The sequence below is a fragment of the Paramisgurnus dabryanus genome, chromosome 6 (genome assembly GCF_030506205.2).
Source record: "Paramisgurnus dabryanus chromosome 6, PD_genome_1.1, whole genome shotgun sequence".
Classification (NCBI taxonomy): Eukaryota; Metazoa; Chordata; class Actinopteri; order Cypriniformes; family Cobitidae; genus Paramisgurnus; species Paramisgurnus dabryanus.
This window is the reverse complement of record NC_133342.1, coordinates 47610672-47636417: the sequence shown is the minus strand read 5'-3', so window position 1 is coordinate 47636417 and position 25746 is coordinate 47610672. Positions and strand designations below refer to the sequence as shown.

The 25746-nt window shown below is 38.8% G+C and overlaps 2 protein-coding genes across 2 annotated transcripts in view; one reads left to right on the top strand and one right to left on the bottom strand.

Annotated features, from left to right (window-relative positions):
* Positions 1-12652, top strand: part of LOC135767216 (protein APCDD1-like) — a 36544-nt gene extending 23892 nt beyond the window's left edge. The window contains exons 2-5 of the mRNA XM_065276877.1: positions 3712-3865; positions 4261-4762; positions 8338-8659; positions 8892-12652. Coding sequence (XP_065132949.1) covers positions 3712-3865; positions 4261-4762; positions 8338-8659; positions 8892-9319 — 1406 coding nt within the window. The 3' untranslated portion in view covers positions 9320-12652. The remainder of the gene's footprint in view (positions 1-3711; positions 3866-4260; positions 4763-8337; positions 8660-8891) is intronic.
* vapal (VAMP (vesicle-associated membrane protein)-associated protein A, like) lies at positions 12506-24256 on the bottom strand. Its single transcript, XM_065276902.1, has 6 exons — positions 24110-24256; positions 14600-14752; positions 14375-14478; positions 14028-14108; positions 13515-13694; positions 12506-13414 (listed from the first exon to the last, which is right to left on the bottom strand). Exons 1-6 carry the CDS (start codon positions 24165-24167, stop codon positions 13253-13255), a joined length of 738 nt encoding a protein of 245 aa, XP_065132974.1. The 5' UTR covers positions 24168-24256; the 3' UTR covers positions 12506-13252.
* Between the last annotated feature and the right edge of the window lie 1490 nt (positions 24257-25746).

Sequence of the window (25746 nt, the reverse complement as noted above, 5' to 3'; positions counted from 1 at the left end):
ACACTTCCTGTTTCTGTGATTTCGCCACAACTTTGTCGCCTCGCCATGGCAGAACCGTTCGAGATATCAAAAATCCCTTCGCAATTTAGCAAGAACAATGTCTCGACATCATGTTCACCACGTTTGGTGTCAATCCCATGAATCCCCTGGGAGGAGTATTTAAAAGTTCACCGCATGCATTTTTTAAACAATCCAAAATAGCCGACTTCCTGTTGGGCGGAGCTAAAATGTTAGAGTGCAAAAGTTGTTAGGGTCGATGAGATCTATATGCGTACCAACTTTCGTACGTGTGCATACATGTTTGCCCGATCTGTGCCCCAATGTTTGTTTTTGCATTACAGGGGGCGCTACAGAGCTCCCTTGACACGCCCGTATTCCAGCCTTTGCATGAGCCTAGTGGCACGCGACTCTGACGTGTGTGCCAAATTCCAAGACTTTTCCAGTATGTTAAGGCTCCCAAATTAGCTCAAGTGTTGAAAAAAATAAAAAAAAAAAAAAATAAAAAAAAAAATATAGCTGCAAGCAGCAATGGCGGGCCCTCGCACGTTTTTTTACCGCTACACGGTGCGTCCGAGAAAACGATGCACGGTGGGCAAGGGCATCAAGTGGGTAAATATCAGTGGGCTATTTAATGTTGTTACTGAGCCATTTGGGGACTGTAGGTAAAAGAAACCCCACATTTTAGACAAATGGGGGCGCTAGTGAGCCACTTAAGAGACACGCCTATGTCTGACCTGTTTGTGCACACTTAACAGCTGACAACTCTGATGTGTGTGCTGACTTTTAGGTTAATATAAGCACGCCAAGAGCCCTAAATATGCCTGAAATAAAAGTAAAGTTTGGGGCGTTGCCATGGGAACAGCTTTTGAGATATCAAAAATCCCTTCGCAATTTCTCATCTACAATATCTCGGCATCAGGTAGACCACTTCTGGAGTCAATCGCATGAATATTCTAGAAGGAGTATTTAAAAGAACATCGACGTCAACTGAAAAGCTTAAATATGCCTTTAAAATGAAAGTAAACTCTGAAGCGTTGCCATGGGAACAGCGTTTGAGATATCAAAAATCCCTTCGCAATTTATCATCTACAATGTTTCGGCATCATGTTGACCACTTTTGGTGTCAATTGCATGATTATTCTAGAAGGAGTATATAAAAGTTCACTGCATGCAACTGTAAGGCTTAAATATGCGTTAAAAATGAAAGTAAAGTTTGACACGTTGCCATGGGAACAGCGTTCGAGATATCAAAAATCCCTTCGCAATTTATCATCTACTATGCCTCAGCATCATGTTGACCACTTTTGGTGTCAATCGCATGAATATCCTAGAAGGAGTATTTAAAAGAACATGGGCGTCAACTGAAAGGCTTAAATATGCCTTTAAAATGAAAGTAAAGTTTGACAGGTTTTCATGGGAACAGCGTTCGAGATATCAAAAATCCCTTCGCAATTTATCATCTACAATGTCTCGGCATCATGTTGACCACTTCTTGTGTCAATCGCATGAATATACTAGAAGGAGTATTTAAAAGAACATCGGATGGAACTGTTAAAAAATTCACCTTTGTGATTGACACACTTCATGGCGCCTGGTGGTGGCGCTATACCCGGGAGTCACAATAGGCACATCGATGCGATCGGAATCTTCAGACGAACAAACACCTCGCGTGTCATTACAATAAGACATTTTTTGCCTTAGATATTAGACACTTCCTGTTTCTGTGATTTCGCCACAACTTTGTCGCCTCGCCATGGCAGAACCGTTCGAGATATCAAAAATCCCTTCGCAATTTAGCAAGAACAATGTCTCGACATCATGTTCACCACGTTTGGTGTCAATCCCATGAATCCCCTGGGAGGAGTATTTAAAAGTTCACCGCATGCATTTTTTAAACAATCCAAAATAGCCGACTTCCTGTTGGGCGGAGCTAAAATGTTAGAGTGCAAAAGTTGTTCGGGTCGATGAGATCTATATGCGTACCAACTCTCGTACGTGTGCATACATGTTTGCCCGATCTGTGCCCCAATGTTTGTTTTTGCATTACAGGGGGCGCTACAGAGCTCCCTTGCCACGCCCGTATTCCAGCCTTTGCATGAGCCTAGTGGCACACGACTCTGACGTGTGTGCCAAATTCCAAGACTTTTCGAGTATGTTAAGGCTCCCAAAGTAGCTCAAGTGTTGAAAAAAATAAAAAAAATAAAAAAAAAAAAAATAATAATCCGAGCAAAAACAATAGGGCTTCGCACCTTTCGGTGCAGGCCATTCTGGCCTGCTCCTCGGTGCTCGAGCCCTAATAATCCGAGCAAAAACAATAGGGCTTCGCACCTTTCGGTGCAGGCCATTCTGGCCTGCTCCTCGGTGCTCGAGCCCTAATTAAAGAAAAACATTGCTTACCCCATTGGCAGATATTTTTTGCTTGTTTTATGCACAAAATCACTTAAATTTGATATTTTTGGTCTAAAAACTAGACTTATTTTCTTGGGTCGTTTTGCTCATCAAGAAAAAGCATCTCTTTTACTGAAAACAAGACAAAAATACAAGAAAAAAAATTCTTGAAAATCTGACTTTCTTACTTAGTATTTTTGTCTTGTTTTCAGTAGAAATAAAAAAAATTTTTTTAAATTAAGATGTATTTTCTTGATGAGCAAAATGACGTAAGAAGTGAATATGTGCTTAAAACGAGCAAAAATATCTGCCAAAGGGGTGAGAAAATTTTGCTTATTTTAGATTTTTTTTTTTCACCCCATTGAAAGATATTTTTGCTTGTTTTAATCACAAATTGACTTAAATTGTATATTTTTCGTCTAAAAACTAGACTTATTTTCTTTGGTCATTTTGCTCATCAAGAAAAAGCATCTTGATTTAAGAATTTTTTGATATTTCTACTGAAAACAAGACAAAAATACTAAGTAAGAAAGTCATTTTTGCAATGTAAGTCGCACAGGTATTGTTTGATTTTTCAGAACATTTTAACCAAATACTTTCAAAAAGTGGTGGGGACAAAATCAGCCATTTCAAAAAGTGGTGGTGACATGTCCCCAGTGTAAATGACACCTATGGTAAAGAGCTTTACTCAACTGTTCTAAAATATTTCTTTCTCTACATCCTTTTGAACTACATCTAAAAACAAATCTGGGCCCAAAACATTTCCCTTCAGGCTGAAATGTGACCAATTGATAAAATACAGTTGTTTTACTGTCTTAAAAGAAATATTCATATTTAAAACTTTATAAACAAAAATAACTAGCTTCCGGTAACGGCACCATCTTAGACTCCTCTGCATTCAGGAGAGAGTATGAGTGTAGTATACGCACTTTTTATAGCGCACTATCATCCGAATGCGGACACGTCTAAGATGGCGGCATTACCGGAAGCTAGTTATTTTTGTTTATAAAGTTTTAAATATGAATATTTCTACGACAACAATGCACGGATTACCCTCAGAATGCCTTTGTTTATCCCCCTGGATCCATTTGGATTACTTTAAAAAAGGATGGATGCACATTTTTTGGACTTGAACGAGGTGGACCTCCATAACATTTTAACAACTGAAAGATCTAGTACATTTACTAAAATAACTAAAAATGTGTTAGTCTGAAAAATTATGGACATATGCATCTCGGACGGCTTGGGGGTGAGTAAATCATGGGTTTCATTTCATTTTTGGGTTGAACTATGCCATTAACTATTTCCTATGGTTTCTCTAAGGTTGGGTGGATTCGTCCTCACTGCATTTCAATGATGGCCTTCAGCTTCCCTCCACTGATCCATCGTGTCACCTGATGCTGAAGCACATGCATAACAGCGCTCGCGTCTCCATCCAGATGCCACCGAACATTCAGGGCCACTGGGTCTCCACCAGGTGTGATTCTGAATCATGAGATTAAATAAACTTTCTGTTGTTCCCATTACAGAAATTCTTATGGTTAGAATGGGAATTTATTATGAGGTTGTAATGGAGACTCTGTGTTCTGCTATAGTGTAAGCTATAGGAATCAATGGCAAATGGCCAATACACAAAAGTACATAGGAAAATGTTGTAGTGATTTGATTTTTAATGATAACCGCACAGTCACTGGTTCATGAACTCTCTGTCAACGTGGCGACAGCCGGATCACATTATGAACATTAATATGATTTTTCATTTCAAGTTAGCGTCAACGTGTTGTAAAATCAAACATCAGTTTCTCATTTACTCATACAGTGTTATTAAGAGTTCATGATAGCTTATACCTCTCTGTGTGTTAACCCCTGTAGCTGTGAGGTTCGGCCGGGTCCAGAGTTCATCACGCGCTCGTACCGATTCTTCCTCAACAACTCATTTCAGACACACCAGTTCTACTACGCCGACAATCACTGCACGCGCCCAACATACACACTGGTGACGCGCGGCCGCTTGCGTCTTCGCCAAGCATCGTGGATCGTGCGTGGCGGCACCGAAGCTGATTATCAGATCCACCGCACCCAGGTGGTCTTTCACTCAGCGGCTGTGGCCAGAGAGCTCAGTGAAAGGCTGAAGCACAGCTCCAGGAACTTTGATGCATGGATGCCGAACGTGAGTTACAACATATGGCGTGAGGATGGCAGCCTGAACGTTGCCATGCACGAGCTGCAGCTGTTGCGTGTGGAGAAGCGCTACCTGAACCGGAATCCGGATCATCTGGTGGAGGAGCTTTACCTGGGTGACATCCACACAGAACCAGAGGAACGGAGGTTTTACCGACCCTCCAGTTACCAGCCCGCACTGCAGAACACCAAGGTAACGTCTGCAGATGATCTCCCTCAACACAAATACAAAAATAGATGTGAAGTTATTGATCACCCAATTTGCTCAAATGTTGTTTTGACATTTGATCACTACAGGTTTTACCATATGATGTTGTCTTTTATTTTATCTATTCGGAACTCTACGCTGCGTTTACACCAGCCGCGTTTCATGCGTCAAAATCGCGTCTACCGCGCCTAGTTTGCAGCTTGAACAATTTGAATGCATTTGCCCGTCTAGGGCGAAGTAGACGTGCGGAAAAAGCAAGCATTTGACGCGTGTCAGAGTGCTATGCGGCCGTCTGTTTGCAAGATGGCTGATGTTGATTGTGCATTTATCGAGAGAGTTACCGGTTTGTATTTGGTCACATTACTGCAGGGGGAAAATAAACGGCCCGGGTCAATAAACGTCACATGACTCAAAAGTGAAATGTGTATCTACAACTTACCAGGTTGCCTAATGTCCTCACTGACACTCTTCCAAGCAAGGTCCTTTTTATTCCTGTCTCTATAGAAATAAGAACTTGTGTCATATAGCTCCAGGTGACTTCTCACAGACAATATCAAGAGTCATATCAATCGCCTTGTTGAATGAGTCACTCCAAGCAGGCTCCTGATTGGTTAACGCGGTGTGAAAATCCGCCAGAGTTCAACATTTTCAACTCGGGCGTCAGCCGCAAATGCACGTCAAAAGCACCATTCGCAGGTACCGCGCCAGACCCTCAATTCGCGCCATTCACGCGAACGAGGCGGAATCGAGTCTACCGCGCTACGCTAAATGCCTCATTCGCGGCGCCGCACAGTTGCACATTGCACAGTTAATTTTGTGCAAACAAAAATATGTTTTCCCACTTATTTTAAGCTCATCATACACTGCAGAAACAAAATGGTCTATAATTTATCCCAAGCTGTCACTGGGACAGTACCATTGGTCCAAATACCATAAAAAGGTGCCCCAATATATGTTTTGGTTGCTAATATGAACACTTTATGTGCAAAGTTTTAGTTTCTGAAAGGGTAGCCCAATGAAATTTAGGGAAAAAAAATTTCCTGACAGGAAGTGTATCAAGAGGTTTGTAAATTCACGAGAAATATTTTAGTTAAGTGTTTCTTTTTACTATTTAACATTTTTATTCAAAGTGACGTGGAAATAATATAATATGCCTAAATGTAATGTTACCAGAGCAAAAGTAACTGAATTAGGGTGAAAATCTCTGTAACAATGCTGTGGCCTGAAAAAGTGGAAGTTGGATTAACAAAAAATATACATTTGGAAACCCCTATTTTTTTCTCACTTTAAGTGGTACCAGTTTAAGTAACTTTTTTATGTTTTTCACCTTAATTTTTTTACCTCATGTGAGAAATTTGAAGTTGCTAAAACTTTTTTTTAAAGTGTTACCAATTGAAGTTTTTTTAATCTTTGATTTTAACTTTTAAAAGTGTACCTAAAACAGTGTTTTAAAAACTATGTTGGTTTTGGTTAAGCACACAGATGTCTTCAGACAACCGTCAAGTTGTTTCTCATTTGGTGTAAGAGGATGAGGTGACACATTCCTGACAGAACGCTTAGATTTATGAAGTGTTGGGTTTATAGTATCAGGCTAAAGCGTTCATCATTTATTTTAAGGGTTAGGGGTTGATCTCTCCTCTCTTGCTTGTTTACATCTCAGATGGGCCGTAAAGGCTCACTTGTTCTTCATCACTACACACAGGATGTGATGTGAAATGTTTATGTTTCTGCTTAACGGTTTAGAAGAGGTCACAATAATAAAACTAATAATAAATGATGATGGTCTCCTTTGATCTCCATCCTGGCATTGAAATAAACGAAACCTGATTTTAAAGGAAACAGTGTTGCTGGAGTCAAGAGTTAAAACTGCATCAGAGGAAAAGCCAAGAGCCAGTGGAGTATGCAAAAATACTGAGCACTCTCATGTTTTTTCTTGTTGTATTTATGTTTTGTATTTAAATTATATGTACATGCATTATAAAATGGAATTTTGAACGGATAAATCTCTGATCTCAGAGATGCATGAATTGAGCTTGAATGACAAAGGTTTCATTTATATATTAACAGTTTGTTTTAGAAAGCTGCTCTAAGCTCCAGATACAAGCTCTCAATATCACAATGAGTGATTGATGTGGCGTTCCCAGAATTCCGAATCACAAGCAATTCCATGCTTTAAACCCGCAGGTTCAATTTGACATCAAAACCTTGGCATGAGTCATAAGAGGTTTCAGCCTATGGTTTCCAAAACATCAACATGGCATGAAATTGTGAGTCTTTATTATTGTTAAAAGAAGTTTAACAACCCCTTTCCACAAAGCACTGATTCACATTGTCTTTGAAAACATAAATGTGAGGATAAACAACTTTTATCAAGCACACATATGTAGCTGATTTTAAGTAGACACTTCAACTAAAGTATGATTTGTGACGTTTATGAGGTCATAAAAATGTAATGAAGAAATTGTTTCCTATGAAAAGATGTTGAAACGTGCTTAAAATTGGTTCGCAAATTTAGCCACAAAATACTTTTTTTATTAAATAATAAGCCGCAGATCACATTCAGCAAAACTGGCCATGTAATGAGAAACATCTCTTCTTATTTAACCTGACAGATGTGATAACTCTTCAATTTCTGATTCATCAGGCAGCTTTAGGAGGGTTCGTTTATGGTTTTCTGGGTGGGTGTTTTATTATTGTCTGATTTTAGAGTTTTGTTTTTAAGTGTTTTTTTTCACATTTTCTTCAAGCATTTTGATCTTAAATATAAGTGTATTTATAATAATACATTATAAAAAAATAAAAAAAGTATAAACCTGAAGATTTAGTTGCAGCAAAAGATTCAGAAATCTTGCCTTTAATGTGTAACCACCTGTCAAAGCTTCTACTCATTTATCAAAAATGTCTAGCTTTTTTTTCTGATACACTGATAATGTTTTATATTAGGATTTTCTAGTGCCTTGTAAAGTGCAACAAAACGCACTTGTAAAATGTATACTAAAGACCAGTTGAATTGATTTTTGGAAATAAATAATGTCTCAAAATAACACAGTTGGGTACTTAGATGTTCTGAAGTTTATCTCAAGAGGTACTAAAGACTTATTTGTTTGTTTCTTTATTAAGTACAAAATTCGTGTGTAAAAATAGTCAATTTAAGTGTACTTAAAGTGTATTTTAATGCACTTATTTCATCTGGGTTCCCATGACCTTCATATAGGATTTTGTAGATAATTTTTTTAAGGCAACCAGGTAACTTACTTTTATTAAGTTGAACCAACTTAATATATACTTTAAAGTGAGAACAAACAAATGTTTGTGGGTTGTCACATTCACCTCCTTCATTTTGAGTTCAATAAATGCAAATGTAGACACGTTTATTGGGCCTTAAGGAAAATATTAAATTAGTTTAATTAATTGGATAACGAAGTTTGTTTTCTTAAATGACCTTTTTTAAACAAAAAATCACTTAGGTGATGGTTAATCTATCAATAAACAGTGAGTGTTTAATCTGTTTTAAATAAGCTGATGTAATAATCCAATAAAATGTCATCTCTGATCTCCAGAATCACGACCACAGCTGCTTGGACTGCCACCTCATCAGCCGTTCTGATGAATTTCACCCTCCCATTCTCCCTCTGCAGCCAGACCTTGCAGTACACCTGCACGGCCACTGGGTCTCTCAGCGCTGTGAAGTCCGGCCGGAGGTTCTCTTTCTCACCCGACACTTTATATTCCACGACAATAACAACACATGGGAAGGAAATTATCACCACTATTCTGACCCACTCTGCAAACACCCCACGTTCAGCATTTACGCCAGAGGCCGATACAGCGGTGGACATCTGTCTCGACGTGTCATGGGTGCCACAGAGTTTGTATTTGAAGGTAAGACTGCTCTGCTTTACTTGTCTTTACTCTTTAATTGTCGTTAAAGGCGCACTAATTTTTACCTTTAAAGAGATTCATAAAAAACCTCTTGAAACCTCAAAACATGTCCGGGTCACAACAAAGCCGACTTAAAGACTATTTTGATTATTTTCATGCCACTGTTGTTTACCATACATTACCATTTACTAAATTAACATTTGTGCATTTTTGTTTTTTTATTGTATCGTAGTAAATCACATGCGCGTTACCCCCATGGACGTCACGGCAACGTCACTACTCAACAACTTTAACAGGGACGAGTGTGGCGCTCGAGGCTCCTGGCAGGTGGGCGTGGTTCAGGACGTCACTCCAACCAATGGCTGCGCAGCGCTGGGCATCCGCCTTCCACACATAGAGCACGAGCTCTTTCGGATGGAGCAGGACATTCACGGACGACTCGTACTCTACAACGGACAGCGGCCCAGCGATGGCTCCAGTCCGGACCGTCCAGAGAAGAGAGCGACCTCCTATCAAATGCCGCTGCTCCAGTGTTCTGCCAGCCACCGCAGGGCACCCGTCAGCCTGGGAAACGATGCTGCATGGCGCCGTTACCATGGCAACCTGGCAACAATCGTAGCGGTTGTGGCCTCGAACGTGTTTACGAGTTTCTTTTGCTAATGGACTGAGACAGAATTATGCAAAAACACTACTGAAGTTAACCAAGCGCGAGAGCGGACCTACTGATGCAGAACTCACCTGCTTAACACAGCAGAAACTGCGCGCTTTACCTCAACAGAGCTGCAAATTTGTCAGATAAATTCTGTCATTGGTTGCGTCCGAAAGCTTAGGCAGCTGACTTGTTGCTTCGCTGCTTCATGAGGCAATGACTTCGGGGAATGAAGGCAGCTCCGAAACACATTCGGACAGCCTTCATAGGCAGTGTAGTGGAATTCTGTTTGAAATATAAACAGAGAGCGCATTTGTGTTAACTAATCCCATATTTGAAAACTACAATATACATTTTTGGCTAGAAATGCAATTAAAAGGTGTAAAAAGAGAAAACATACATTTATTTACACTAAATTTGTGCTTCTTGGCCGCCATTTTTATTTTATTTTTTTGAACTCGAACAGGCTCAACCACTCACATTCACTGTGCACGTCCACACATAGGATTTTGGGACAGGACAACGAAGGTATCCCAGGAGACGGGAAGTAAACCTTACATTGGATTCAGACGTGGCTTGACGCTTTCGTGCTGGAATGAAGGCATCAAGGCTTTCGGACACAGCCATTGTTTACTCACCATCGAGTCAGAGTGACTGTCAAGCTCCAAAATATGACTTATAAAAAATTAAACGGGGTGGTATCACAAAACAGTTTATGCAATTTACTACCAGCCCTGATGGTCATTAAACATTAACATATTTGTGGACATTATCAGCAGGTTTGAGAGGACGTGAGGGCGGGTACATGACAAATTTGTGTTTTTGTTCTGTGGATGTTTATTTATCTACAGATGTGTTGTACAGAGATGACAAAGTGACTTGTTTAAGGGCTCCATGGAGAATAAAGGTAGTTTAATAAACTGTAAATGAACACTGCTGAGTTAAAGTGATAGTTCACCAAATAACGAGAATCTGCTGGTAATTTACTCATAATTAGAACTGACAAGATGTTAGGTGACATTTGTGACCCTGTCTGTAAAAACCAAGTGATTTACTGTTTCCTAAGTCATCGTACATAATGTGAAGGACATTCTGGAAAAATATAACCTTGATATCTTTAAAGCAACACCAAAGAGTTTTTTTTACCTTAAAATAACGTTTCCAAAAAAGTTTCAGTCGTTCATCCACACGAAACAGGGTGAACGGCACTTTCACATTCCCTTTGGAGCCCTCTATCGGCCAAAACCGCCGGGTCGCAGTCCTGTAGTTCGAGTGAAAACTACAAAAACTTGCTTTACGGCAGACCTACAATCCAATCAGAGCCAGATATGCTGCAGTAGGCTAAATTATTTACGACAGTGGTAATGGACAATTCTGCTACCAACCTGTAGGGGGAGCAGAGAGCAAAAACTCTTAAGTGTTGTTTTAATATTGACAAAGGTCATGTCAAAGATCGAAATCAAAGTTTGATGCATCTCGTTGTTATATTGTGAGACTTTAGTCTGGATTTCACTGGCAGGGAGACATTTTTCTCTTCAGTAAAGAATTTAGGATGAAAGCCTGGTCTTGGAAATTCATTAAAATTAAGTCCTCAGGTCATGACAGTTTGTCAAAAAAGCAGAAACAGGCAACACAAAATTATCACAATGAGTACGTTAACAGCTAATGTTCAATACTCAGTAAACTACCACTTTAAACCTTTCACATGACTTTATTTTCACTGAAGGAAATTTGCAGTACTATTGTGAGTCCAGAGGTATCAGACTCGTCAAATTGAACAAGCAAAAAAAACTTGGTTCCTGACATCTGATCTGTATGATGGTTTCAGGGAACGTAAACAGAACAGAACAAAGGAAACAAAATGGGAATTTTCTGGAATACTTGTTTCCTGCTTTATCATGAAATAGGTGATGTAATTTTTTTTAATAATTACTCCACTTTCATAAAACAATTCTGATAATTAACTCACCCCATGTCATCTAAAATATTTTTTCAGGAAAACATTCCAGGATTTTTCTCCATATAGTGGACTTTAGGTCTCTAAATGATCCCAACTGAGGCATAAAGGTCTTATCTAGCAAAACGATCATCATTTTCATTATGTAAGGCTGGTGCATCACACAGATGAGAAGTTGTGGTTTATAAGTACTTTTTTTGGGGGGAGGTGGGCCAAAATGCAGATTGTTTCACTAGATAAGACCCTTATGCCTCATATGGGATCATTTAGAGCCCTTTGAAGCTGCATTGAAACTGCAAACTCCACTTAAAGGTGCAGTGTGTAAATTTTAGCAGCATCTAGTGGTGAGGTTGCAAAATGGAACCAACGGCTCATGTCCAGTGCTCACCACTCGCTTTTGAAACACATAGAGAAGCTACGGTAGCTGCCACCGGACAATCACGTCATTGTCGGAGACAACTTTGTCCCACAGTTTGTCCGTTAAAGACTTCGGTAGAAATATGGTGGCACAAAATGGCGACTTCCACGTAAGGGGACCCTTTGTGTATGTAGATAAAAAACGTCTCATTCTAAGGTAATAAACACATAACGGTTCATTATAAAAGGTCTTTATACACCCCTGATAATATAGTTTTACATTTTATATTTCTGTCAAGAGATCCTTCTAAAAATTACACACTGCACCTTTAAGTCCACTATATGGGGAAAAATCATGGAATGTTTTCCTCAAAAAAATAAAAACTTACATTTTGACTTAACAAAGAAAGAGAAACATCTTGAATGACCTGGAGAGAGTAAATTATCAGAACTTTTTATGAAAGTGGAGTAATCCTTAAGGAGGCGATTTTGTTTAACAGTGTGCTGTTTTCTACACAAAATACTACATAATGTACAGAATTTTTTTTGAAAATATAACCTTGATATTTTTTATGTTGACTGAGTAAGATTGTGTCAAAGTTTGAAATCAATGACTGAAATCACTTTCATTTTCCTAATCTCATTTTTAAATTATGAGACTTCAGACTGGATTTCACAGGCAGGGTCACATAATCCATTGATTGGACAGATGCTATCCAAATAACTGGACTGTAAAATTTAAATGAAAGTTTTTCATTCATTGTTTAAAGTACTAAACAAAAAACAATAAGGTGTGAATATGATCATTTAAACTAACTAATATAATTGCAAATAGATTATTTCACGGAGAGCAAAATAAAGGACACACAGGCTGAACTTTCTATTTTTCTTTTAATTTCTTGAACATCATCTAGTATGAGACAGTAAAGACATCTGTGAACATTTGTGGAAAAAATGCTCTGTTTTGAGAGAAAGTACATTAATAATATAATTAATAAATGATAATAATAATAATAATAATAATAATAATTACAGTAATAAAACAGTCTGCATTGGTATTGTTAGGAACAGACAAGGAACAACTGTACATAGGAAGGAGGCACCTGTGTCGCCCGTCCAACTGTTGACATCACCACCACTAAGCTAACCGTGAAGGGACAAACTTCAAGGTCGTCCAGGACAAAAGGATTTAAAGGTCTTTGTTGTGTTTGACTGAATGAAAGATTAAATGCCTTTAGACTTTTCAGTTCATCATAAAACATAACAAGAGTTTGGGGGGAGACAAACTGCAGTTATGATGCTAGAAATCAACTCGTCTTAACTCATCAGCGTCTTTCAGATCTTATATACTCTCAGTTCGTCTTCAACCCTCCAATACAACCAGTTCATGGACTCAAGCAATCAACAGAAAATAGGAAACAAATCAAAAACAGTCTTTCTGTCTCTTGTACTGATAGTGTTGGCCCCCAGATTACGGGGCTCGTGGGACGCTGATTCTACATAAAGGGGTCCGTGAAGCTGCTGCCCAAACTATCGTTGATATGGTCACGTCAACAGAAAGACTCTTTCATCAGGCTCGTGTGATCGTTCGCTCGGGACCGTTCGCTGCGTCACATCCCGGAGCCTATCCCTACAGGATGAACTTTCCGAGGAAGAATCCGATGAAGATGGCTGCTATGACGACCAGGAGTGAGGGAAGTGAGCTTACAGTGGACTCTCGGCCAATCAGAGAATTGGAGTTAGATGCTATGTGTCCACTTCGTTGGGTCTTTCGCAGTCTCAAACCTTCATCCTAAAAATAAAAAACAAAGCATAATGAGTAAATCTACAAACAAACATGTATGAGCTACAAGATGGATCTTTACAATAAAATCGAGTCAAAATGTACTTACCTTTAACTGGCGGTTTTCTTCGCTAAGCTTGCTAACCTCCGTCTGGTAACGTTTGCATTCGTCCAGGATCTTCTTCATCTCAGAGTCATCCATGGCAGCGCTGAGGCCTTTAGGTGCCACCAGCCCGTCCACTTTAGCGGAGTTGAGTGTGGGCACAACTTTAGCTGCGTCAATGTCATTCTAAAAACATGAACATGTAAAAGGGAAATGTTCACGTAAAGATTCACAAAAATGCTTGAATTGGCATTTACATTTTTTATTTTCATGGAATAGCTTAGAATTAGATGAAGAAAGTTCACAATTCACAGCAATTTCTAAAGTCTTTACAAAGTCTAACTACTGAGATTATAAGTAACTGGAGACAAAACTCCTTAAAACTCCATATAAACCTTTGAGAGAGGTCAACGTTACCATGCTTTTTACCAAAATTTTATCTAATTGCAGTTTAATATTGCAGCTTTATTTCTGTTCAGTTCAGGGGTGAATGCAGTGTCTCTGTATGTCTTCACTTACCCCTTTATCACTTTCAGATGGTAAATCAAAGAGACATCTGAGTTTGGAATCCATGAGCTCGTCGGGTTTTGCGTCTTTCCACTGCAAATGATAGAAAGGCATTACATTTATTAGCAACAGACACATCTTGTCTACCTAGGCAACAAGTCTTAAATATACTACGATTTAAAACACAAACATAAGCGCATGCTCATAAATATACAAAACTTTTAAAGTAAAATGAATGAAGTGTGAACTGTGAGTTAAACAGACTCTCTGCTGCCATCTGCTGTTCTCATCACAACGGTGGAAATACAACCCTATGTACACACAAACACGCACACAAAGCAGTAAGTAAAAAGCATTACCATGGCTTCTGTGTCTGTCATGGCCGTGGGTGCAAAGATGGTCTGAACCATAAACTTGTGTTTGCTCTTCTCATTTGGATCATAATCAAAGGGCTGTAACATCACTGTGTGACAAAAACAAATATTAGCATATCACTGACATACAGCAACACCACACACATTACATTATCATAAAGTCTTTGATTATAAAGTGATCTGTACACATCAGACGCTCTGAGCCCTGACCTGAGATAATGAGTGTGGCCCCGGGTTCAATGATGCCGCTGTTGGGCCGTACACAATATCTGCGTGGTGCTGTGGTCTTGACTTTAAAACACACTTTCCTGTCAGATGGATTCTTCAGCTTGAGGTTAGCAGTGACGACATCTGTGAACGGACCTGAAATAAAAGAAACTTATTTTAAATTTGACTTTAAAACTATCACTAAATAGGGACTCCAATCATAATACTGTCTAAAACAAAAAAATAACATGGACAGTCCTGTGTTACGTGTTAAGAGGTATCAAACAGAGGTAATATGAGGTGAAGCTTCTGCAATGACACGAAAACAGATCAGTTAAGCCTTTATTGAATTAAATAATGGACTGTAAAGTCACAATTCACTGCTATATCAAACAACCCTTCCTTTCTAAAAACCGTACAGTGAAACTAACAATCACTTCAGATGAAATCACGAAAAGCCGAGAAATCGACACATTCAGAGTTACTGTAAATAATATTGCTTTTGAGTTGCCCATTCAGACCCGGTATCTTATGACAGCTCACGCATTATAAATTAGATCAGGATTAAGTGAAAGATTTATTTCTGCAGATGTTAAACATCACAACATCAAATGAAGTGAGACAAAAATCATATCATTAAAAAAACCTGACTTTCTTCATGTCAAACCTCCACATCATCCTCAACAAAGCCGGTTTATCACAACACTGAGGTCTGCATCTTCAGGAACAAGTAACTACGTTTACATGCAACCAAATAATCCTTTTGTTATCGTATTGATGGCTCACTTGAGGTCGATCAGAAATTTGGATCGTATTGATTTCGTAGTATTTTCTCAATGGGATGCAAAAAACATTGTTCACATGCGCAGAACATTTATGCTCAAGTTCACATCTTATATTTACCTCATATTTCTGTCTCACATAATTCTTGTCACAGAAACATGCAATAGCAAGGCAATGGCAACGCATTATAAGATAATGGGGTCACGTGCTGTACATTCTACAGCATTCGTGTGTACTTTCATTACAATAGGCTACATAAAGCAATAAAATAGCCTCTTGCCTTGTGAAAATTTAGTTTTCCTATATCTGAAAACTAATTAAGAACAACTTTCTCCAACTCAGCTTTGTACATTTATCCAGAGATAAAGCGTGAACTCGATGAGAGATGCTGTGCGATGGGTCCTCTGCTTTTTTTAGAGTTTAGATTTGGCTACTGTTTAAACTGTCTCCACGGGTTGTTTTTTCCTGTTTTTTTTTCAACCTGGGCAGTCTCCTAGCACCTACAACCACATTCTGTGTTTCGTGTTAGGGTACAAGAACACAGCCCCGCCCATCCACTCCCTGCGTAGTTTGACCTGCTTTACGGCATACATCACATATTTACTTGTAGCCTGAGTGGAGTTAGCCAACAGATAACTCCATGACAAATCAATCTAATATGTAGGGCTGGGTATCGATTCAGATGTTCCAGATCAATTCGATTCACAAGCTATCAAATTGATTCAGTTCCTATTCTCAATTCGATTCAGATTCTCAGCCCGGTTTTTATGCTCGATTCTCGATTCAACTCAATGAATATAGATTTAATACAAATCCTATATTTATATATAAAAAAACTGTGAACTTAAGTTTACAAGGGTTGTTAATAAAAAGAAATTAAGAGCCACAAACCTGAACATTTAGTGATGCACCGATGTATCGGCCGCCGATATTTATCGGCCGATTTTTGATGAATTTGAAACCATCGGCATATCGGCAATAGCACGAGAAAGGCCGATACCGATTGTTTATTTATTAACTGCATAAAGAAATCCATTATATGCAAAAAATTAGTTAATGTTGTTAATAAAATAAATGCTGAATAGCAAAAACCACCTTTGAAGTGCTGTCTTATTATATTTGTGTTAGCTTAATTTGTGCCTCTCTTATTATGTTGGTCAGTTGAATGTTAATCAGATCCAATCCATGTTCAGTAAAAATAATTTGATGCAGAAATAAACTAGCTAATAGACCAACTGTATAGTATTGTATACAAGTGTTTAATATCCGTATCGGCATCGGCCAGAAGTTGTCTGTTTAAATCGGGATGGGCCCAAAAAAATCCTATCGGTGCATCCCTACATTAAACTCTTTTATTTTAGGTACATTAGGTGCTCTGAGGTCCCGTACACACTGCATATTAATTTGGTTGTCACTTCACCTTTTAATGCTTAATCCTTTTCTGTACACACACAGTTCAGTATTTTACGGGACTCACAACCACATTCTACAACCAAATTAACTCCTGCAAAATGCAGATAGTGACAAACGCATTTACAGAAACTTTGCTTAGTGTGTACATTACCGAAGTGAACAACTAGTAGTTAATCAAGTGTTTAAACATGCAGCTTTGGACATGACAGGTCCCTCTTTTGAAAAAATAAATGCTTAGAAAGGGAAAAAGTCTTCTGTATGCGCGATGCAGAAAATGACAGAGGCACGAGCGTTTGCTGACTAGTGTTGCCAGATCTTGCACTAAACAAACAGCGAACAAGAAAAATCCAATAATAAACCGAAATAACTCTGAATGCTTTACCTCAAAGATAAAAATATTGGGACCGGCACCTTCACACTTTATTAACACCAAAAACTTGATCGCTTCATGAGCCAAAAGCCATAAACGGTTAAGCGCCCAAACTGTATTTACGTACAAAAAAGACATGGACCTGGCAACATTGCAAGACCGCGCTCTGTGAAGCAGCCTCACAAAAGTGTACAAAACACAACGACAAGAAGGAGGTTTATTGCAAAACACAATGCTGTTAAATTATTTTGGCCAAAGCTGTGAGTGGTAAGCACGCGAGACGGCAGAACGTTGCTATGGTTATTTCTGTGTCAATCATCACATTTTCGGGAGTGAGTCTTGTTCTGTACAGACATGAAACGAACATTCAGGGGATTCACTCCCGCATTTAAATGTGGTTGTCATTCCTGAAAGTTTGCAGTGTGTACAAGACCTTGTGTTGATGTTTGAACTGTTTTCAAACAAACGGAGCGTAGCTAACTCCTCCCTTCCGTGCTTTCATGAAGGCGCACAACCCCCACCCCCAAATCCTTCTTGTCGTTTATTGTCTGGAATACTTTGTTATGGTTTCTGGTGGTTGGTTTGGCCACTGCGTTTTTATTGCAGTTTGTGGAGCCTGGGTTGTCTACAGAGATCGCGTTTTTTTACAGTTTGATCAGCGGACAGGCAGCTAGCAAATAGTGAGGAGATGTTTGCTGTATGTAACAAAAAGTCTAAAACGCGTGAATTCGCTTAGAACACCTTTAAAACAGAACCTATCTCTAATTTTTAAATGCATACAATTATGTTAAATACAATACAATTTTGATGCAAGATGAAAAATGTATGCTGAAAAAAGTCAGAACAGTCTAGTGGAGAAGACTAGTAATTAGATTAATGTTAATCTTACGTTCAATATTTGCGGAAATAAATATGAAAAAAAATTATTCATGGCCTTTGAGAATCGATTTTGAATCGACCACGTAAAAAAAACGATTAATCGAAAAATCTATTTTTTGGCCCAGCCCTACTAATATGCAAGTCTCAAAACCAATGAAAGGGTTTTTTGCCACGGATAAAATAATGTGGCTATAAAATAACATATAAAAAATGTTGTAGTTAAGAGCCTGAAGTCCAGTGCACATAAGTTCACACACATACAGTCTTTACTGGTAAATTACTGGTTAATTGCAGTTAACAAATCATGTGTGAAAAGAACCTTTCTAGTAAATCAGTGCTGCCAATTTACCAGGTTGTAAGATTAACAGTAATTTACTGCGATGCGACAGCTCTAAGCCAATCATAACGTTCTGATAAAGATGATGCGTTTCCCCCACAGTTTATGGACGTTTTCACACGCACGCTGTTTAAAGAGTAACTAAACCCTAAACCAACTTTTTTTAGTTAATGTTCTGTAAGAATGATGCTTTAATAGTGCTGTTCACTGATTTTAGTATGTTTTTTGACATTCGGGTATAAAATGTATCAATACTACAGTATTTGGTGTAAAAACCAGTGCTGCCCTCTTCAGGTTGAACGGGGGCAACTGCAGTTGAGTTTTTTGTTGGATGTTGGGTCCAAAAAAATAACTTGTGACGCAAGCAGATTCAAGCTCACCACCACCCACTAGTTCGTCCCCTCTATCTCCGTTGGGATCTGCCCACTTTTCTTGCATTTTTCAAATATTGCCAGTGGGTGGAGTCACGCTCAGACCAGGGGTTTAGTTACGCTTTAAAGTTGAGCACACCTAAGGGTAAGTCCACAATTCTTTACCAAAGTTGTTTAAAGGGCCGCTAAGCTAGGTGTTATTCAGCAATATAAAGTGCCCCCCTAATCTTATGATCAAACTCCTTATTGAGGGTAAAAAATTATGTGAACATGCTCACTCTCATTTACGCATGAACGCTCTCGCTCTCTCTTGGTGAATGGGCGCCCTCTTCAGTAGTATTTAACCACAGAAAATGTATTACTGGTTTCTACAATGGCTTAAAAAACTATCTTTAAAACTTTAATCAGATAATTTTATGCATTGTAACATTAAACGTAATAATATAAAACATGGCTCATAAGGCGAAGTCTGTTATGGTTATGGTTGGGGCGTAATTAATGTGACATCACTAGGGCTGTTCCGAATACCATTTTTTGAGCTTCGAAGCTCTAGTAGAAATAAAATCGAATATTCGAAGCTTCGGAAGGAGGGGCTGAACATATTTTTCTCTTTAATAAAGGCAGGAATCTCTGTGTGTGTGTGTGTATGTGTGTGTCTGTCTGTCTACAGTTTTATTATATGGCGGATGTGTTGCTGCGGACCCAAGAGAGTGTAGTGCCTTTTTTTCGTGCAATATGGACATGTGACACGTTTAGAATTAATAAACTTTAAAAATACTACAGAACAGCGCAAGCGAGAACAACATTAGTGAAACAAAACACAAGAGCAATACTTTTAATAAGGAAGCCTAACATTTTTCTAACAAACAAACATTCCCGTATCAGAAATTAGCAGCACAGTAATTACTGACAACGTAAAGGGTAGGCTATTTAAATAAAACAACGAAAACAAATGAACGAAGTTCAACAAACTGTAATAAAACGGTAGCATACTTTCAAAATCAAGTTTATTTACTAACACTTACACCATCCAATATGCTTTTTTCATCAGCAGAACAATAAAGAAGATATTTTGCAGAAACCCCAGAGCTCCGTCATGCAAGTCAACCGATCCGCACACTTTAAGAGCTAAAGCATATATATCCAATACAAAAGTAATCCCCCATAACTCTGTGTGACATATTGACGTCTTGTGAAGCAAATCAATCAGTTTTTGCATGAAACTGAACGTTTTTTACAACACTATTAGCGTGAATGCCAAAGCAGGAAGCGCGCTTTCCGTTTGAGGCGATCTCTTCCACTGGTGGCGTTTGGTGGTTGTTGGCTATGAATGTTGGTCTCTCTGCGCCACCTACAGAGCGGGAGCGTGAAGCGCACTTTCTGCTTGGCAAAAGCTCTGCATTAACGCAGAAAAATATTTATAAATATAATCGAATCTCAAAACTGAAAATCGAATGTCAACCCACGGAACGAATATTCGAATTTTCTGGTCCAGCCCTAGACATCACATTGATAGGGGATCCCCAACAGCCTGTTTTGTGTGACTGTTGCGGTTTAAAGGGGTCATATTTTAGGGCTAAAAAGCACATTACTGTGTGTATTTGGTGTAATACAATGTGTCCGTGTGGTTTATGGTTAAAAAAAATCATTATTTTCCACATACCATACATTTTTTTAGCACCTCTAAGTCCCGCCCATCTGAAACAGGTCGTTTGATACAAAGCTCATCGTTGTGAGAAAGCGCGGTGTCAACGGGTGTGAACTGATTGGCCAGCTATCCAGTGCGTTGTGATTGGCCGAATACCTCAGTAACGTAATCGGAAATATGACGCTCCTTGCCAAGTTTTGGAAGATGAGCTCCCAAACCAATAGTGAAAGCCACGAGTTACTATCGTATTTACTACTACCTTATCACCACGAGCCTGAATCTGACCCAGAAAACACGGATGGCTAAGCTAATCGATCAACTTTACCAGCGCGATGTGAGCAGAACGTAACAGATGGTAAGGTAAGGATACTAAAACATAAACCATGTTTGCATTTGTGAACGTAGAAACAACAAACAAGCACTAATCTGCACTTCTCAAATCTCGCGTTTGGATCATCATTAGAAAATGCATAAAAACACAGGCGCGTCACTGCTTAAAACTCGTCTTTGAATCGTCAGTGAGGAAATTTATTAAATATGAAAACATCGGTTACTTACAGGATGTCAGTGTAGTTGCAAAGTTACAATTGCTCCACTTTATAGACGAAGCCTTTGTGTACATCCAGCGGTAGTACTCCGCGATGTTTAGAAAGTAATCCTCCTTAAAATGTGCAGCACACAATTGAACATTTGGGCTGTACTGTTCTGAAACTGTGTTGTAAATAAAACCTAACCACTGGTTTCTTAATGTTTACTCTGTTGGAATGCCAACCAAAGTAGTTTTGCAACGAAACACAGCGTCTGCTCGACATGGCGGAAACAACAATACTACAGCGTGATTGAAAGTTACACCCTCTATCTTTGCGTATATATGAGGGCGGTGTTATGAAAATGTTCAAACCAGTATGACGTCTAACTGCATGGGCGTGTTAAACGAGCCATTTTAGGTGGGCGTGGATGAGGCTTCACATTTAAAAAGAATATCTCTTTGGATTTGAAAGTTTAATTTTTGCAACTTTACAGATCTTTTATGTGCACAGACATCATTTAACACTCTAAAAACAAAGGAAAACATGCAAACTGACAATTTGACCCCTTTAAAGGAGATTACACAGAAACCCCATTCACACAGACCTCTGGTCCCAGAAAATACCCGTAAAATTGCCAGACAAGCGTCTGTGTTAACAAAAACTCGTTCCGTTAATCTTTGGGATCGTTGCCGGAAAGAGGACCTAGTAAGATACGCGGGTAACCCTCTGTGTGAACAGAAAGCCGCAAGAATGCCGTAATGGGTGTGTCGAAGTGAGGACGCGCGCGTCATCATCACAACACAAGTTATGGTTCAGCTCCTTACAACGAGAGATAACATGCATATAAACATTCACCACGAGAAATGGTGCACACTAGATTGAAGCAGTTATCAGGAAATGATAAATGAGACGCATAAACAATGACGCACGTGCCGTAGTGAGGACGCGCCTCTCATGGCAACATGAAGTTGGTTCAACTCTTTAAAATGAGGGATTTACAACATTCACTACGAGAAATGTCAGCAAACTGGACTGAAGCAGATATCAGGTAAGTTAGCTCGTTACTTACTGCGTTGAAACGGAGATCATTCAGCAGCATAAAAGAATATCGCGTCACGTGCTCATTTGAGCTATAATAAAGGAAAATACCCGCGCGTCATCCTAACAAGATATATCGTTCAGCTCCTCAAAATGCGGGTTTTAAATGCATATAAACAATCACGATAAGAAATGTCTGAAAACTGTATCACAGCAGAAATCAGGGAGCTCGTCAAATATCCACTCTGAAGCTGAGATCATACACCAGAATAGAACTGTGCGTTCACGCGCTCCTTTGTAGTCTTATCATAAACAAAAATGCACGCAAGTTGTTTCTGGAGAGAGAAATAATAAAAAATATGCAAACTTCAGACGCTGCGTAGAAGAGAGGGCGGGACTTTCAACAGGTCACGTGTCTTACCGGGACCGGGTAATCATGTCAGTGTGAATGAATAAAATATCAAACTGTCCCAGAAAATTCCAGGATGCCTGTCCCGTGTATCTTACGGCATATCTGTGTGAAAAGGGCTAAAGAAGAATAGATGAATTTGTAAAATAACTGGATGTTTCTGCACACACAGGTGACTCATTTTCAGCTAGAAACACCTAATATAATGAAGTTTGATCACAGGCAACTGCCAGCGTTTGCCACAGAAGTGAAAACAATAATATACGTACCGTGGATATGAAGTCATAACCCGCCATTGTTTACAAATACACTGAGCTTGCCTTGTGGCAGTTTAGAGGTAACTTCTGCTTCTCACTGCGGTATTTTGCTGCAGATGTGTGAATGATGTCTTACTGGTAAAAGACTGAACGTCGCTGCGTCTGGGAACAGCACATTTTTGTATTTACTGATAAAATCCTACTGGTAAATGAAAGGGGCTACTGACTAACACATGACCAGAGACTTCAACATACTCCTGTACAATAAAACACACAAAGACTCCTCATCACTCTGTCAACATGAATCATCATTAACAACACATAAATCACACATCAACTCAAACACATCATTCACGACTTGAGATGTGATGACAAGTAATCAGACTTGTTCCATTGATCAACACTGAAAACCACAATATCAGTGATTTGTCGCTCGGTGTTAGTAAACAACCACCCACTTTAATTTAAGAAAAAGGTAAAAATCTAGTTGGTTAATACTATTTTTCCCTGCTCTGCTGAGGTCAGCAAAAACATCACAGCCTGATCAAGTTTCTATATTTTGATGAAAGATTATGTATGCGAACAGAAGCAGTCATACTGGAATGACTCTTCAACAGGTGAAAGGTAAATATGCAGTTCTGCTCTGCTTCAACAGAATGTACAAATTCCCTTGCCGAATTTTATTCAGATTCTGAAGTGAGATTTAAACATTCAGAGACTGAAACTGTGCCTTGAAGAAGCAATGTGATGATGTCATGGGTGGTGTAATTCTGCACCAGGAACTCAAAAAACTAACACATGGTATATCATCAAGTTCTTATCTAGCTCAACATCGGTTACAGACTGCAGGTTTGATCTGTGTGTCTGATGATTAGAGAGAGAGACAACACAACAAATACATATTCAACTTTTTTATATTCTTTTGGGCGTTCAAAGAATCCATGTCGAATGTTTCTGAAGCGGACAAATATGGTTGTGATGAGACAACAACACAAATCAACCTAACCGACTTTACAGGTAACGTTAAAAGGGTAAAATCAGAGTAATGGAGGCAAAAAGGGCCCATAACCCTCTATAGACAAACAGTGACAAGATCATCAGAGCAGCTGTCAACTGGTCATATATGGTATATACGTTTTGAATATATACCATAGTGTTCTTAGACTGCCACGTAAGTTAAATACCGCTGTCATGAACATGATAAGAAGTTGAAGTGCTGTCCTATGACCAAACCACGTATCGCTGCACCCTGGTGGACCCACAGTTTCCTGTGCTTCTGCCCGAACTGACACCTCATCCACACGGCCTACCTGCCCAAGAGCGGAGTGGTGCAGAACCGGGCAGGAGCGTCCATCCCTCTGCCCGTCACTCACTCAAGCCCGAGGATCTGGCGAGGCCCGCACCACCTTCTGCTCGTCTAAAGCAAAACCCGTTTAGGTTTCACCAAACCCCACTGTTATTCGTCACGACTCTCTTACCTTTGAATCTCAGGTCGTTCGGAGGATCTAGGATCAGGATCTGCTCCAGTTTGGACATGTTTGTGGCCCGGGAGGAGACGCTTGATAGCAACCGACAGACGCGCGCACGGTCGATCCGAAACACTCACTGAGTCACTCACTGCAGGGTTGCCAAATCCATGAGACACATCAAAATTAGATTAAAACTCATTTCAACATAGCATATTTTCGACTGAATTTTATATGCATTTACACATTTTCTTTAATTTAGTGTACAGCATTCTGTTATTATATTTCAGTTTAATCGATGAAATGTGTGTTGCATTAATCATAAAATAACAAAAATCATGCATTTCAATTTTTGAGAGTCTTTTAGAGTGAATAATAAAATGACATGCATAAATTATTGTATTTGTACTGTCGACCCAATTGCTTATGTTTACACTTTTTGTCAAATGTCAAACAGTGCAACAAGTTTAAAAATTATACTTATTGAGCGTGAAAACCACGGCGTTGGCAACACTGCAGTGTCCACGTAAACTGAACTTTTGCGTCTGTTTCACAATCAGAGTAGCTGAACTCAGTTTTTATTACAGGTAGGTCACACAGCCCCATCAAGAACATTCGTTCACTTTAACGTCTGGAATTTAATTTTCCTCCAGAACCTATAAAATGAACGTCAACAGAGATTGTTTTCTGATCTCTCAGAAGTGTTTACATTAGGATATACTGTAAGGTCAGGGCGGTGCAACTCTGGTCTTGCGTGGGGCTAAAGTGTTTGGTAGCCTAATACTCAAATTTAATTTCAGTTACAAAATAGACTACGATTTTATAATTCAACGCATTACAAAAACTGAAAAACTATTTTTGCATTAAATTGTTTTTATTTATTTATTTTTTTAAGCATAAATTGTTTTTTTTTCTAATATACAAATTCATTGGTTTTATAAGCAATACACACGCTGTAAAAAATGCAGCATGAAGTTCTTTCTTTCTTTCTTCTACGCCATCACAACATCTATTCATGGCAAGAACTGGTTAATTCATACCCAAGTTAATCCAGACCTATTTGCCGAACTTGCATGTTTTGGCCTGTGGGAGGAAACCGGAGTACAGCATGAAGTTAAAACAACTTGGTTTTGTTTAACTTAATTTAAAGTTAAAGTATAAAAATATATGTTGATTTGACAAAAATGCTGCATTTTTTACAGTGCAGTGTAATATTACAAAATGGGTATTAATAACAATAAAAAACAAACCTCAATGCATGCATGTTATAAGTATTAGACGAATAAGAAGGCTGAATATTTAGATTCATCAATGGTAACGACTCTTTAAATTAAGAGAACTACACAATATTCATTACATTAGAAACGTACAAATCAGTTTTGCACAATTATCACATGAGTACACATTGACACCGACAACAAAAAATTCACATTCTGCCTCATAACTTATTTTACTTGAAGAATAATTAATAATTCATGTTTTATGAATTTATTAACAGCAGAAGCCACAGAAAGAAACATGAAAATGATCTAAAACAGGATTATAATCACTAAATCAAGGAGTTGAACTCTAGATCTAAATCAGTTCTGTTTGTGAATGAATCATTCAACAGGTTCTACGAGTATACAAGTGAACTGACTCAAACAAAT